Here is a 13,367-nt window from a genome sequence, read left to right on the forward strand (position 1 = left end):
AGAGAAAGCCATTTAATCTGTAAGATGTGAATATCTGGGTAACTGTAACTAATGATATTTACTGTAAACTATGAAATTTCTAAGATTTTCTCTCCAATAAAATGTTTATAAATATATACATCATTAAAAGGGAGGATTCCAATGGTAATAAAAACAAAAATAAGTATTAAAATATTGTGAAGTAAATGAAAATGAAAAAGTAGAACCCATCGAATTCTGTGAAATGCCACAAAAACAGTGCTCAGGAAAAAATTAACAGCACTGAACACATATATTAGAAAAGAAAGATCTAAAAATCAATCATCTAAGCTCCACTCTTAGGAAACTATAAAAAGAAAAACAAGCTAACTCAAAAGCAATCAGAAAAAAATAATGAAATAGTGAAAATCAGAGAAGTTAATAAAATTAAAAACAGGAAAACAACAGAGGAAAAAAACAGGAAAACAACAGAGAAAATCAATGAAACTGGCTCTTTGAGAATACCAATAAAACTGATAAACCTTTAGGTAGGCTAACCAAGATAAAAAGAGAATACACAAATTACTAATATCAGAAATGAAAGACAGCCATCATTAGCAATCCCATGAACATCAAAAGGATAATAAAGAAATGTTATGAACAATTCTATATCCACAAATTAGACAAAGTTAGATGAAATGGACCAATTCCTTGAAAGACAGTCTACCCAAACTCACAGAAGGAAAAATAGATAATATGAATAGGTCTGTACCTATTAAAGAAATTGAGCCAACAATTAATCTTTCAAAACAGAAAGCACTAGACCAGGATGGGTTCCCTGGTAAATTTCATCAAATACTTAAGAAAAAAAATGATTACAATTCTCTACAATCTGTTCCAGAAAACAGAAGCAGAGGGAACATTTTGTAATTCCATCAGTGAGGCCAGCATTACCCTAATACTGAAACGAGATAAAGGCATTACAAGATATGAAAACTAGAATAATATTTCTCATGAACATAAATGCAAAGATCCTCAACAAAATATTAGCAAACTGAATCCAACAATGTATAAAAAGAATTATATGTCATGACCAAGTAGGATTAATCCAAGATATATAAGGCTGGTTCAACATTTGAAAATTAATGTTATCCATCACATCAATGAGCTAATGAAGAAAAACCATATGATCAAATCATCAGATGCATAAAAAGCATTTGACAAAGTCCAATACCCATTCATAATAAAAAAATCTCAGTAATCTAGCAAAGAGGAGAGAGCTTCCTAAAGTTGACAAAGAACATCAAAAAACAACTTACAGCTAACATTATACTTCATGGTGAGAAACTAGATGTTTCCTTTCTAAGATAAGGAACAAAGCAAAGATGTCCCCTCTACCATTCCTGTTCGACATTGTACTAGAAGTCCTTACTAATGCAATAAGAAAATAAAAGGTATACAAATTGGGAAAGAAGAAATATAACTGTCTTTTTTCACAAAAACCATGATTGTCTATGTAGAAAATATAAAAAAAAATCAACAAATACCCACCCCCAAAACCAAACAACTCCTGAAACCAATGAGGAAGGTTGCAGGATATAACATAATAGATAAAAGTCAAATGCCTTCCTATATACCAGCAATGAGCAGTTGGAATTTGAAATTAAAAACACCATTATTTCCATCAACACTAGAGAGGGAAAGAGAGAGAGAGAGAGAGAGAGAGAGAGAGAGAGAGAGAGAGAGAAAGAGGTGTAACTCTAAAAATTATATATAAGCTTTATGTGAGAAAAACTATAAAAGAAATCAAAGAAGATATAAATAAATGGAGAGATATTCCACGCATATGGATAGAATCAATATTGTCAAGACGTCAGTTTTTTCCAATTTGATCTATAAATTCAACGTGATTCCAGCCAAAATCCCAGAAATTTACTTTGTGGATACTGACAAATTGATTCTAAAGATTATATGGAGAGACAAAAGACTCAGAATAGCCAACACAATGCTGAAGGAGAAGAAAAAAGTTGGAAGACAGACACTGTCTAACTTTAGGACTTACTATAAAGCTGTAGTAATCAAGACAGAGTGGTATTGGTGAAAAAATAGACAAATGGATCAATGGAACAGAAGAGAGAGCCCTGAAATAGCCCCACTTAAATACAGTCAAGTGGTCTTTGACAAAGCAGCAAAGGCAACATAATGGAGAAAAGATAGTTTTTCAAAAATTAATCTGGAACCACTGCACATCCGTATGCAAAAAAATGAATCTAGACCCTGACCTTACATCTTTCGCAAAAATTAATTCAAAATGTGTCAGAGACCTAAATGTAAAATGCAAAATTATGAAACTTCTAGATAGTAACACAGGAGAAAATCTAGATGGCCTTGGTTTTGGCAATAAGTTTTTAGATACAGGAGCAAAGGCATGATCCATGAGGGAAAAGTTGATAAACTGGAGTATTAAAATTAAAAACTTCTCTGCAAAAGACACTGCTAAGAGAAAAGAAAATCCATAGACTGGGAGAAAATATTGCAAAACACCTATCTGATAAAAGATGTGTATCAAAATAAACAAAGAACTCCTAAAACCCAACAATAAGAAAACAAACAACCTGTTTAAGAAGTGGGCAAAATATCTCTACAGACACCTCACCAAAAAAGACATACAGATGGCAAATAAGCATATGAAAAGGTGCTTCACATATGTCATTAGGAAACAAAACAACAAGATAGCACTACTTCTCAATTAGAATGTCCAAAATCTAAAACACTGACAACACCAAATTCTGGCAAAATATGGAGCAACAGGAATTCTTATTCATTGCTGATGAGAATACAAAATGGTATAGCCACTTCGGAAGATGACTTGGAAGTTTCTTCTAAAGCTAAACGTAGTGCTGCCATATGATCCAGCAATCACACTACTAGGTATTTACTCACAGGAGTTGAAAATTTATATCTATTAAAAATTAACTGCATACAAATGTTTATAGAAACTTCATTCATAACTGCCAGAAACTCAAAGCACCAAGATGTCCTTCAATTGGGGGTGAGGGGTGATTGGCATGGCTAGTTGAAGAGTAGCCATGAGTTTAAGACATGAGTTTAAAGACATGGCTAGTTGAAGAGTAGGCATGAGTTTAAGAGTAGGCATGAGTTTAAGGCATGGCTAGTTGAAGAGTAGGGTGATTGGCATGGCTAGTTGAAGAGTAGGCATGAGTAGGCAATAAATAAATTAAAATCTCAATGACTGGAAAATCTCTATATTTCTCAAGGTACATTCTAACATATCTGCAGATGATGTGAATTTTTTAATTAAGATAGTGAAGAAAGAGCTAATAAATTCATTTTTAAAAGAATGAATGCAAAGGCACTGTTTTTAGTTTTTAAAATAGAGTAAAATTTTGGAAGCTTTCAGATTCAAGTTATATTATTTTTAACACATTAAAATATCCACCCAAAGGGTAATAAAGCTTTGAATATTTCATTATAAACACTTTAAAATAATTTTTGAACTCAAAATCCATGAGGAATTACATGTTTACAAGTAATACTGCATACCATCACAGACTTAAAAAGTAACTTTAAAAAGGCACAAGAAACCCACAAATGAGTCCTTACATGTTTGCCCTGAAAAATCCTTACAAAACTATCTTTATATGTCCATTGTAACATAACAATTCTAAGAACAATGCAGGAACAGAAATCATGAAGCATGACAGAAATATCACATATACCTAGATTTGTCCCTACTGCATAATATAATGAAATTGAAAGGCAGAAGCCAGGTCATACATAAGATAAGAAAATGACTAGAGTCTAACTCTCCAGTATTATAAAATACTAACTTTAAACCCAATAGACTAAAAGTAAAAGAAAAAAAAAAAGACCCAAAATTATTCCAACAAAAAGAGGCATTCATTATTTTAACAATGTAAAAAATTCTACCTCAAAACAGAAATTGTTTTTAATAAGTCATTTCTAATTCTTTAGTTTAATAAATTCTTATGTTTTATGTACTTTACCATCAAAACTTCCTTTTCATCAAGAATAGTAAGTCTATTATTTTATATGCGACTACTAAGAAAGACAAGTTAATGCCAAAAAACTTAGCTTGAATCTGCGGTCTTTTCACAAATTAAAGAATGAAAACAAAATACCCAGACTAGACCTTCCTTGAATTTTTAAAGAAAACCATTTCTTTTTCAATGTGGAAACTCAGTGAACTTTCCACTTCTAATTATGCAACACAAGAACGGCTGATCCAGACATACTCGGCTTTAGTTGGAAGAGGTATGTATAAGAAATCTGAAAAGTATTATTTTTTCCTCGGTTCAACTCATTTCTATTCTTTTCCCATAAGATAATGAAATTAAAATAAGTACCTAAAACCCTAAGCACTTTTACTTTTACAATACAAGCTAAAATACATCATTCACTCTTAAAACCACGGACCGATTTTGAAATTAGAATTTTTCATTGTTTTCCATGTGGCCTGGCTTTATAGTCCACCATCCCCACTCTTTCACATAGCATCCCTTTTAAGAAAAATACTCACTTAGAACAATGTCTGGTTTCAGAACAAACACTTATATCTGACCAAATGGCCTTTTCATAAAAGCTCTAATCAACCTTAATTTAAGAAACACAATTAAGTCTTCAACAGTTTATTTATAATGCAGTATTCACAGCCAAAATATCAGAAATTAAATAATATTATTCGCTGTCTCCTCTTCTCTTTCTACGACTCTCTAGATCCTAAAAGAGGTTTGCTACATCTCATTCACATAAGGATCCTCATTTCAAAACTCCTTTTAGTTCTCAGGAAGCTTCCATGACACAGGTGGTTCAAATGAAAAGGCAAGATCTCCCTAAAGTTGGGACAAGCCATTACCTTTCCTCATGATGCCAATATGAAGTTTACGTAAGTAGAGAAAGTTCTATAAAAACTCCTACAATAAATTCAATGCACTCTATAATAAAATTTGTCTTCGGTGTCATTACATAGATGTGAAATCTAATTAAAGGAAGAGAGAGATATGTATACTCAGTTCTATGAAAACTGTATGTACACATGTAAACTGAATGAGGAATCAGCTTAGTTTTTGGAAAATAAAGATACATGGAATACAATTATCAAAGACAAAAATATTTAGTTAAAATGTGCAGCAGAAATAATGAGCATTAGAAGTTAATTGAAAGACAAGAATGATGAAACTCTAGAATAAAGCAATGTCTGCATACTTATTTTTAAATTTTTAAAAGGAAAAAAACGTGGAACATGAAAAATTTTGAAGACTTTTGGGGGAGAAATCACCCATTAATTTTTAAAATATAATTCTATAGTCAAAAATTAAATTAGCATTTATTACACAGAACTTTTTTTCATGATTTAGGATAACCTAGAATGCACACTATGATTATAATATCAGAAAGGTAATTTTTTCAATGTTAAGACCATTTTAACCTGGCTCGTAGCAATAGAGTCGGCTTTAGCTCTTGAAACAGGCAAGAGGAAGAAAACTTGGACTCTTTGAGGATAACAGCTTATTTTGTAATTCATGAAAGGTATGATTACCTCTTTAAAAAGTTAAGGCAAGGAGGTGAGAAGTATGTGAAAGTATAGGAAACGTTAAGTAAAGACCAATTCAGGAAATTAGGCAGACACCATTAAGAGTTCTAGAAAGAAAGAATCAATGAGGGGAAGAGATATCAAAGACATCATGTAGGCAGATTTCCACATGGAGAGGCTGGCATTTGAAAGGGACCAGCAAGGGTTGTGCAGAAGCATAACAAATGCCCAAACTCATGACACATTGTCATGAAATTCACAGCAGGCCACATGTGGGAAAGCAGAGGCTCATTTTTGATTGTTTTTTAAACTATCAGCAAGATATTACTTTGATGAAAAACATTAAATATTGAATAATGATAAACACTAAATTCTAGGCATTGCCATTTTATGCTCTATATGTGGTGCCAATGAATTATAGCTAAGTATTTATAATTATGCATCTCAAAAACTATATATATCTTAAAAATTGAGTATATTTACAGATAAAATCTCTATTTCATGTACTTTTGATGTTTATATACTTTATTTTAAAATTTCAAGCAAATAAAAACATAAATAAAAATGAATGCCACAGTCATGCTGCTTGACTTATATTTAGTCCTTGCCAAAAGCTGCCAAAATTGTGCAACCACTGCATGAATACATGACTGTAGAAAAATGCATTGAAACCATTGAAAATATCACCTGCAGGACTAATAATATTCACATAATTACCTGCTGTGGGATCTGTAACTGCTTGGCTGGTGATGCCAGATGGTGGTTCTTGAAGCTGGTAAGTGGCATTGGTGGATGGTGTCGTTGGGCTGGTGTTGCTGCTGGTCATATAATGTGCTGGATACGGTGAGCTGTTATAATACTGTGCATACTGACCCTGGCCAAAACCGGGATAAGATGGATAGTCCTACAAAATCAAACCACACAAGAATTGTCTGTCAAAATACTGCTGCTTATCTCTTACATATCAAAGTGTAACTGTAAGTATGTTTGGGTTTCTGAGTCTTTTCTGAATTCACACAGGGGGGCATACAAGTACACATTAACTAAAGAGCTCAGACTTGCAAACAAATTTTATGTAAGATTATATACATTCTTCATATTTTTGCTCTTCTATGATGCAATACTAGGTAAAATTAAACCAATCTGAAAACCAAACAACTCACCACAGAAGACTGCTAAAGTGAATTTTAAAAGAAAACTACTAAAAGCCTTAGGAAAGCTCTCACTTATAAACAGATCTTTCTTTATATAAGAAAATCATGTTGCATTTAAAGATATTTTTCAGAAGTTAAACTGGCTTTTTAAATTACCTGCTGTGAACTATTAAAACCAGAGGAATTTGTGAGTGAATTATTTCCTGTATATAATCCTGATGATGTTGTAAAACTGCTACCTAAAACAAAATGAAAAGAAATACGGTTATACCAGGCTTGTGGAATAATGTGGGTACAGGAAAATAGCATTTAGAAAAGGCAGAATTGGCATTTGGTTTGTCTTCAACACTAGAATCCATTGTCATGTCTAAAATGTAGTTTTCTTAACACAGTTGATGATTTTATTTTTACTACAAAATTAAAAAACAAAGAGGTTTAAATTTCCAAGGATATTAGTAACATATAGACTAAGGACAAAATTATACATTTGTGTAAAAATATTAGACAATGAACTTTTCAATTTGCAAAACACACCAAGATTTTTCATGTCTTTATATTAAATTCACATAGTGTAAAATGATGGGGTCAGGTTAGATGATCTTTAAGGTTCTTGCTAGCTCAAGAACTATACTACTTCCAAGAACTTAAAATGCTTTCAGACTTGTATTATATGGTCATTAAAATGGCGTACTGAAAAAGCCATTTCATTTCACAGAAGAATGAATGGCAGCACTTGATAAATTTGATACAACAAAGATGAAAGAGGAATATGATTAATGTTTTATCTATTACATGTGCTGTCAAGATAATGTTCTATCTGTTGAATGTCCACATTGTTAAACAATGAACAGTAGGCACTGTGTAAGATACAACACCAGAGCAAAGCTGAGTTCCCTCTTTCACATGATTTACTAGTTATTAAGCTATGCAAAACAATAATATGCTACCATTGATAATCATATTGGGAAAAATTTTTTTAAGAAGGTAAGATCAGGGATTGGGAAATATATAAAAAATGGCATTCATATACTGCAAAATGGGAATTTACATAGGCACAATCTTTCTGTTTGGCTATTTGGCCTATGATCGAGAAATTTTGTATGCCATTTAACCCAGCAATTTTATTTCAGGCATTTACTCTAAGAAAAAAAATTATAGAATTATACAAAGAGATGGCAAAGATATTCTTCAGTGTTGCTTCTAATAAGAAAATCTAGGGAAGCAGCCCCAAGTCCATAACAGGTACTATTCAGAAAATGGAATACTATGAAGCTGTTTAAACGGTATTACAATGATGTTTAATGGCATCAGAAAAATTTTCATATTATTTTGTGAAAGCAAAAACTAAAATAACAAAAAGGATTTTTGATGATCTCATTTAAAATATTTTTTAAAGCATAACAAATTTTCAAAAAGCACAAAATTCTAAGAAATGCTATCTCTGAAGGATTTGATATATGGTCACATAGCATTCACTAAGTCAATTTACATTTTTAAGTTTTCTACTCGGAACCTATGTTGTTTCTATAATTAGAAACAAAAGTCATTTTTTAAAAAGTTACAGTTTTATGGCAAATGAGCGGTATAGGCCACAAATGTGTTGGCAGTTCAAGGAGGAATCTCTTCAATTTGAACTCACTATTCAGATGGCTCCAGGTATAAAATGTGGTAATATATGCCAATTATTTACTTGCTATTGAACTTTTAAGTATTGGCTTAAGAGTCAGAAAACAGAGTTTCCAGTTCATCATTTATGAGCTGTTTGGACTTTGGACAAGTCTCTTAGCCACTCTAAAACATAATTTCCTTATCTGCAAAAACTCTACTTTGCAGTGTTCCTAACGGATCAGATGAGGTAATGTTTTGGAAAGCATAATGGACACTCTACAATATCACATAAACATTAGGCACATTATGGTTTATGGCAGCAAGCACTTCTAAAATTCTCTATTTATGTATCTTTTCCCTCTTTTTACTTTCCCGAATTAGATAAATATGACTTAATCTCTTTACATATCTAAAATTCTATTCCTATTTACTTATCGAGCATCTATGAACTTTAAAAGCTTGAGCCAAGAATTATTTTTATTAAGAAGGGAATCTATTTCCTAAAACAGTGTCAAATTTAGTTATCACACAGACTCTATTTGAGGTTTCTTCATTTGTATATTTCAGGAATATCGATTGTTTGAAGTTCCCAGACTACCTATCTCAGATAGGCAGAGAGCTCTCACAGTGCTAGTAGCCACCACAATTAGCCATCAATAGACAGGCTTCACATATTAATGTTCATTTGCATGTGGTAATCACACGCAAGGGAAACATATATTCAATGCCAGGCTCATGGTGACAATTACATTGGGCTAAAAGGATGACTAAGACATAGTCTCAGACCTCACAGGGCTTATCAGACTATCAGTTTTTGTTTTTTTTTAAACATTGTCCCTTATGGGCATACAACTCACTCTTTATGTGCATATCAGTGAACAATTTATTATTGATATTATATATAAAGCAAACTTATACATGGTGAACATTTAAAAATGCCTTGTAAAAGAAATTTTAAATTACTTCTGGATAAAGGTGTGGATATCAATGCTTTTTAAAAAGAAACTTCAGCTATTATATGCATTTAAGAGGAAAAATTACCTTGGGTTATGATCCGTTACTTTCATTTAAACTATACATTTTTCGGTTACGACTTGCTATTTTCATTTAAATGACAGAGTTTTAAGCAATAAATACTGACCTCAATAATCCCTATCCACCAAGAAAATGAATAAGATATAGAAAATACATTTTTAAAATGGATGTTTTCATTCCATAAGTTATCCCCTGAAATGAAGTAGGAAAGACCATGGAAGCTATATTGGCACACACAGGCCACGAGGGTCTGAACAAGTAAATCACAGTTCAGTACTCTAAATGGCACCCAAGTGACTTTCCAGACTAAATGCTACTTCCAAGACTGTACATTAGCTGGAATTCAACATAAGTTATACTCATTTGCTGGCTGACTGCAGGCTGAGATTCCATTCCATTTAGTATGCCGAAACAGGAGTTTAATGGCACCCCAGTGGCTTTGGAGACTTAATGCAACTTCCAAAAGGATCTTACTTTAGGGAGAGGTGTACATACTAGAGAATCAGGCTCAGGCAATATTAATTTTTCACCACCAGAATCAAGTTCGCAGGGCTGCTCCACCTGCCTTCACATAGGACTTAGGCAAACAGAGCTGCTAACTCGGACAAGGCCACAGCAGGGGACTTCTGCAACAGCCTCCTCTACTGGTTTCTTTACCCATCTTTGGGAACTGTCCAGCCCATTCTCTGCAAAGTCAGTAGACTCTTTCTCTAATGTGCATGACTGATCGTGTCACTCCCTTGCTTAAAAATGGCTCCCTGTTGCCCTCAGGATAATATTCAAACTGCTTACTAGGGTTTATGTATTAGGCCTTAGCTGGTCTAAACCCAGTTTATCTTTTGAACTTCTTTGGTCTTTTCCCAGCAACTGTGACTCCAATGCACCTGGGCATACATTCTAGTCTAACCCTAGTAAACCAACATGCAGCAGGCTTTCTAATGTTACTCCTTACAGCTCCTACTTCCTCCTGTCAAATCCAGGTTAACTTCAATTACACTTCACAATTCAGCAGAATTTGAAATCTCCCTTCTCAGAAAAGCCTCCCTGAATTCCCATTCTCTCCTCCTTCCCTCTAAACCTGGGTTGCTGAACCAATCCATCTATCATCTGTCCATGTATCTCCATGATATATGTGTGTGTTTATCAATCTCTGTGACGTACGTACATTTGATATATATACACACACACATCCATGACTTACCAATCAGTATTTTAAGCCAAGTACTAATTGACCTGTAAACTAACAAATATAATTATATGTAAACTAGTCCTTCCCCTACAAAACAACTAAAAAAACTTTGACATTCCTATAAAAAATTGGATATTTATACCTAACCCATACAAATATCCCCAGAGTGCAAAATATAATAACAATACTAGAGGTGTACATACTGGAGAAGCAAGCTCAAGCAATATTAATTTTTCACCACCAGAATCAAGTTCGCAGGGCCGCTCCACCTGCCTTCACATAGGACTTAGGGTCTGACCAAGTAAATCACAGTTCAGTACTCCAAATTGTACCCAAGTGACTTTCCAGACTAAATGCTACTTCCAAGACTGGAACATACAAATATCCCCAGAGTGCAAAATATAATAACAATAAAACAGAAAATGCCCATTGAGTACTCTCTGTATGTTAGGAAGTAGGGTCGCCCGTACATGCTTTACCTATACTCCACAACAACTTGATACTACAGGGTATATGATCATTCCCATTTTGCAGATAAGGAAACAGAGGGTCAGGTTACAGTAACACAGCTTCCAAGGAATGAAGGTGAAACACAAACACAGATCTGTCTGGTTTTAAGGTCTATACAATGCTGTCTTGCCTCCTCTTGCTCGATTTTATATTGTATTATGGGAAGTTCTGATATACACTAAAGTTTTCCCAGGCATTATTTTATAAAACAATTGTATTAAAATAATTTATATTTATATTTTGTAAATAATCTCAGGGATTTTATAATTATATTAAAAAGTGTTCGAAGCAAAATAGAAGTGACATGAACAAATAATAATACTTAAACATTTCTGAGTGCTTACATTGAGCCAGGCCCAAATAAAGCATTTTGCCTATTAGAACTCACCGATTACTCACAACCACCCCAGGAGGTGGATGCTGTTACATCCCGTGTTACAGATGAAGAAACTGCCGGAGGTAATAAGCAACTGTGGCAGAGCTGGGATTCAGTTCCAGGCACCTGGCTCCAGAACTGAAGCTCTTAATCTCTATAGTAAATTGCATCTCAGAATGGCAAGGTTTTTGTCTGTGAGTTATTCCCCTTTTTTACGACCATTTCCAAAATATGCCTGACAAACTGCCTCAGAGTCATTAGGAAGTGCTTGTTCTTCCTAGGCAAATACCTGGGCTTCCCTTTCAGACACAGAAATCAGTCTCACTGAGGCAGAAGGACTAGGGTGTGATCTGAACATCCACGTGTTTACCACATACCTATAAGTGTCTGATTTTTATACCAATTCAGTAGGTGCTATAGCAATTGCTTCAAAAATATGTAACTAGTATAACCTTTCTTCTTACACTAAGAAAGTAATCATTCTCTTCAAGCATTCAGAGCTGAAGCTTCTCAGAGCCTATCTGTGTGGGGGCATTTCTGGTTCTTGAGCTGAGCTAAAGATCATCTGGAGTAAGGGGCTCCACTTTGATAGCTAACTCAATGGAGACTTCAGTGCCAACACTACCAGATGGATTTCACTGAAGAATGCCACAAAGCAAAGGCAAAACAACAATGCTCATGCTCCCCAGAAAGCTTGAGTGTATGGGCTGTTAGACTCACTTGCAGGCTTAGCAAGAGAGGTGCATTTGTGTAGAAGGCTGTCACACACCAGGCTTGAACCTGGATGCTAGAGAGAGACAGGATAAGACATGACCAGGATAAAACAGACCTCCTTCCCTTAAGATCAATCCACTGAGAGTTTCTGTTGGATTTACAAGGGTCTTCACTTACAACTTTTGGTCACAGAATTATTTGTAATGTTTGGGATTCTTTAATCAAAATAATATAGAAGTATTTTCTTTTCTAGAAACAAATGACTTTACATCAAAAGACACCTCTAGATAAATAAAATAGAGCAGCTACATCCTATAATGAGAGGTTTTACATCACATTATATCATGAAAATTCCTCAAAGTAGAAAGAATTCCCATTATAACCCATTATTTCTCAAGCAATAAGTTTGGCAGAGATTGCTTCATGTGAAGCTTCGATAATTCTCGATAGAGTTTGGGGTGGGAGTGGGGATACCGTCTTACTCACTGGTTAAAAGGAAAAGCTTACCTAGTTAAATAACTATTGGCCAATATGGTGAAACCCTGTCTCTACTAAAAATACAAAAATTAGCCGGATGTGTAATCTCAGCTACTTGGGAGGCTGAGGCAGGAGAATCGCTTGAACTTGGGAGGCTGAAGTTTCAGTGAGCCGAGATCATGCCATTGTGCTCCAGCCTGGGTGACAAGAGTGAAACTCTATCATAAATAAATAAATAAATAAATAAATAAATGTTAACAATCATAGTCATGGTTATTATTATTTTTTTTGACATGGAGGGGAGACACTCATTTCCACAACAGGAAAATGGAAACTTTTTCCCTTCATAACACCTCTTAAGATACAGCGTTATTTGTCCTTCCACTGCTGTCTTTTAAAGTTGATTATTTTTATATTCTAAGTGGTAAGATAATATATCTCTAATCACAAACACACACACACACACACAGCTTTTCAAGTTAGTTTCATCAACAGCATCTACGGCATTCTTTATAGGTACAACTCTAGAGATTGTTGTGATGCAAAAGAAGTGGGCATCATGAACCTATCCCTTGAAGAAAGTTAGAAAATCCCACACACTCATGAAGATGACACAAAGAACATCAGCTTGCATCATCCACCCAGGTGTCACAGCTCTCACTGCATTACTCACTTGGGTGCCACAGCCCTGCTAAGGAGGTGCTCAGCAAAACGACATGAAGACACCTGGTTAGACTGGGAAGGAAAGCACATGCTTCCCCAAAAAGAGAA

The 13,367-nt window shown here is 34.2% G+C and overlaps 1 protein-coding gene across 10 annotated transcripts in view; it reads right to left on the reverse strand.

Moving 5' to 3' along the window:
• The window catches only part of EYA1 (EYA transcriptional coactivator and phosphatase 1), a 357,313-nt gene that overhangs the window by 95,215 nt on the left and 248,731 nt on the right, over positions 1 to 13,367 (reverse strand). For all 10 annotated transcript variants that reach the window (XM_054561759.2, XM_063726690.1, XM_063726689.1 and 7 more), the window contains 2 exons: positions 6,844 to 6,926; positions 6,251 to 6,437 (listed from right to left, as the gene is read on the reverse strand). In XM_054561759.2, the coding sequence (XP_054417734.1) occupies positions 6,251 to 6,437; positions 6,844 to 6,926 (270 nt within the window). The remainder of the gene's footprint in view (positions 1 to 6,250; positions 6,438 to 6,843; positions 6,927 to 13,367) is intronic.

This window comes from Pongo abelii, chromosome 7, assembly GCF_028885655.2.
Source record: "Pongo abelii isolate AG06213 chromosome 7, NHGRI_mPonAbe1-v2.0_pri, whole genome shotgun sequence".
Taxonomy (NCBI): Eukaryota; Metazoa; Chordata; class Mammalia; order Primates; family Hominidae; genus Pongo; species Pongo abelii.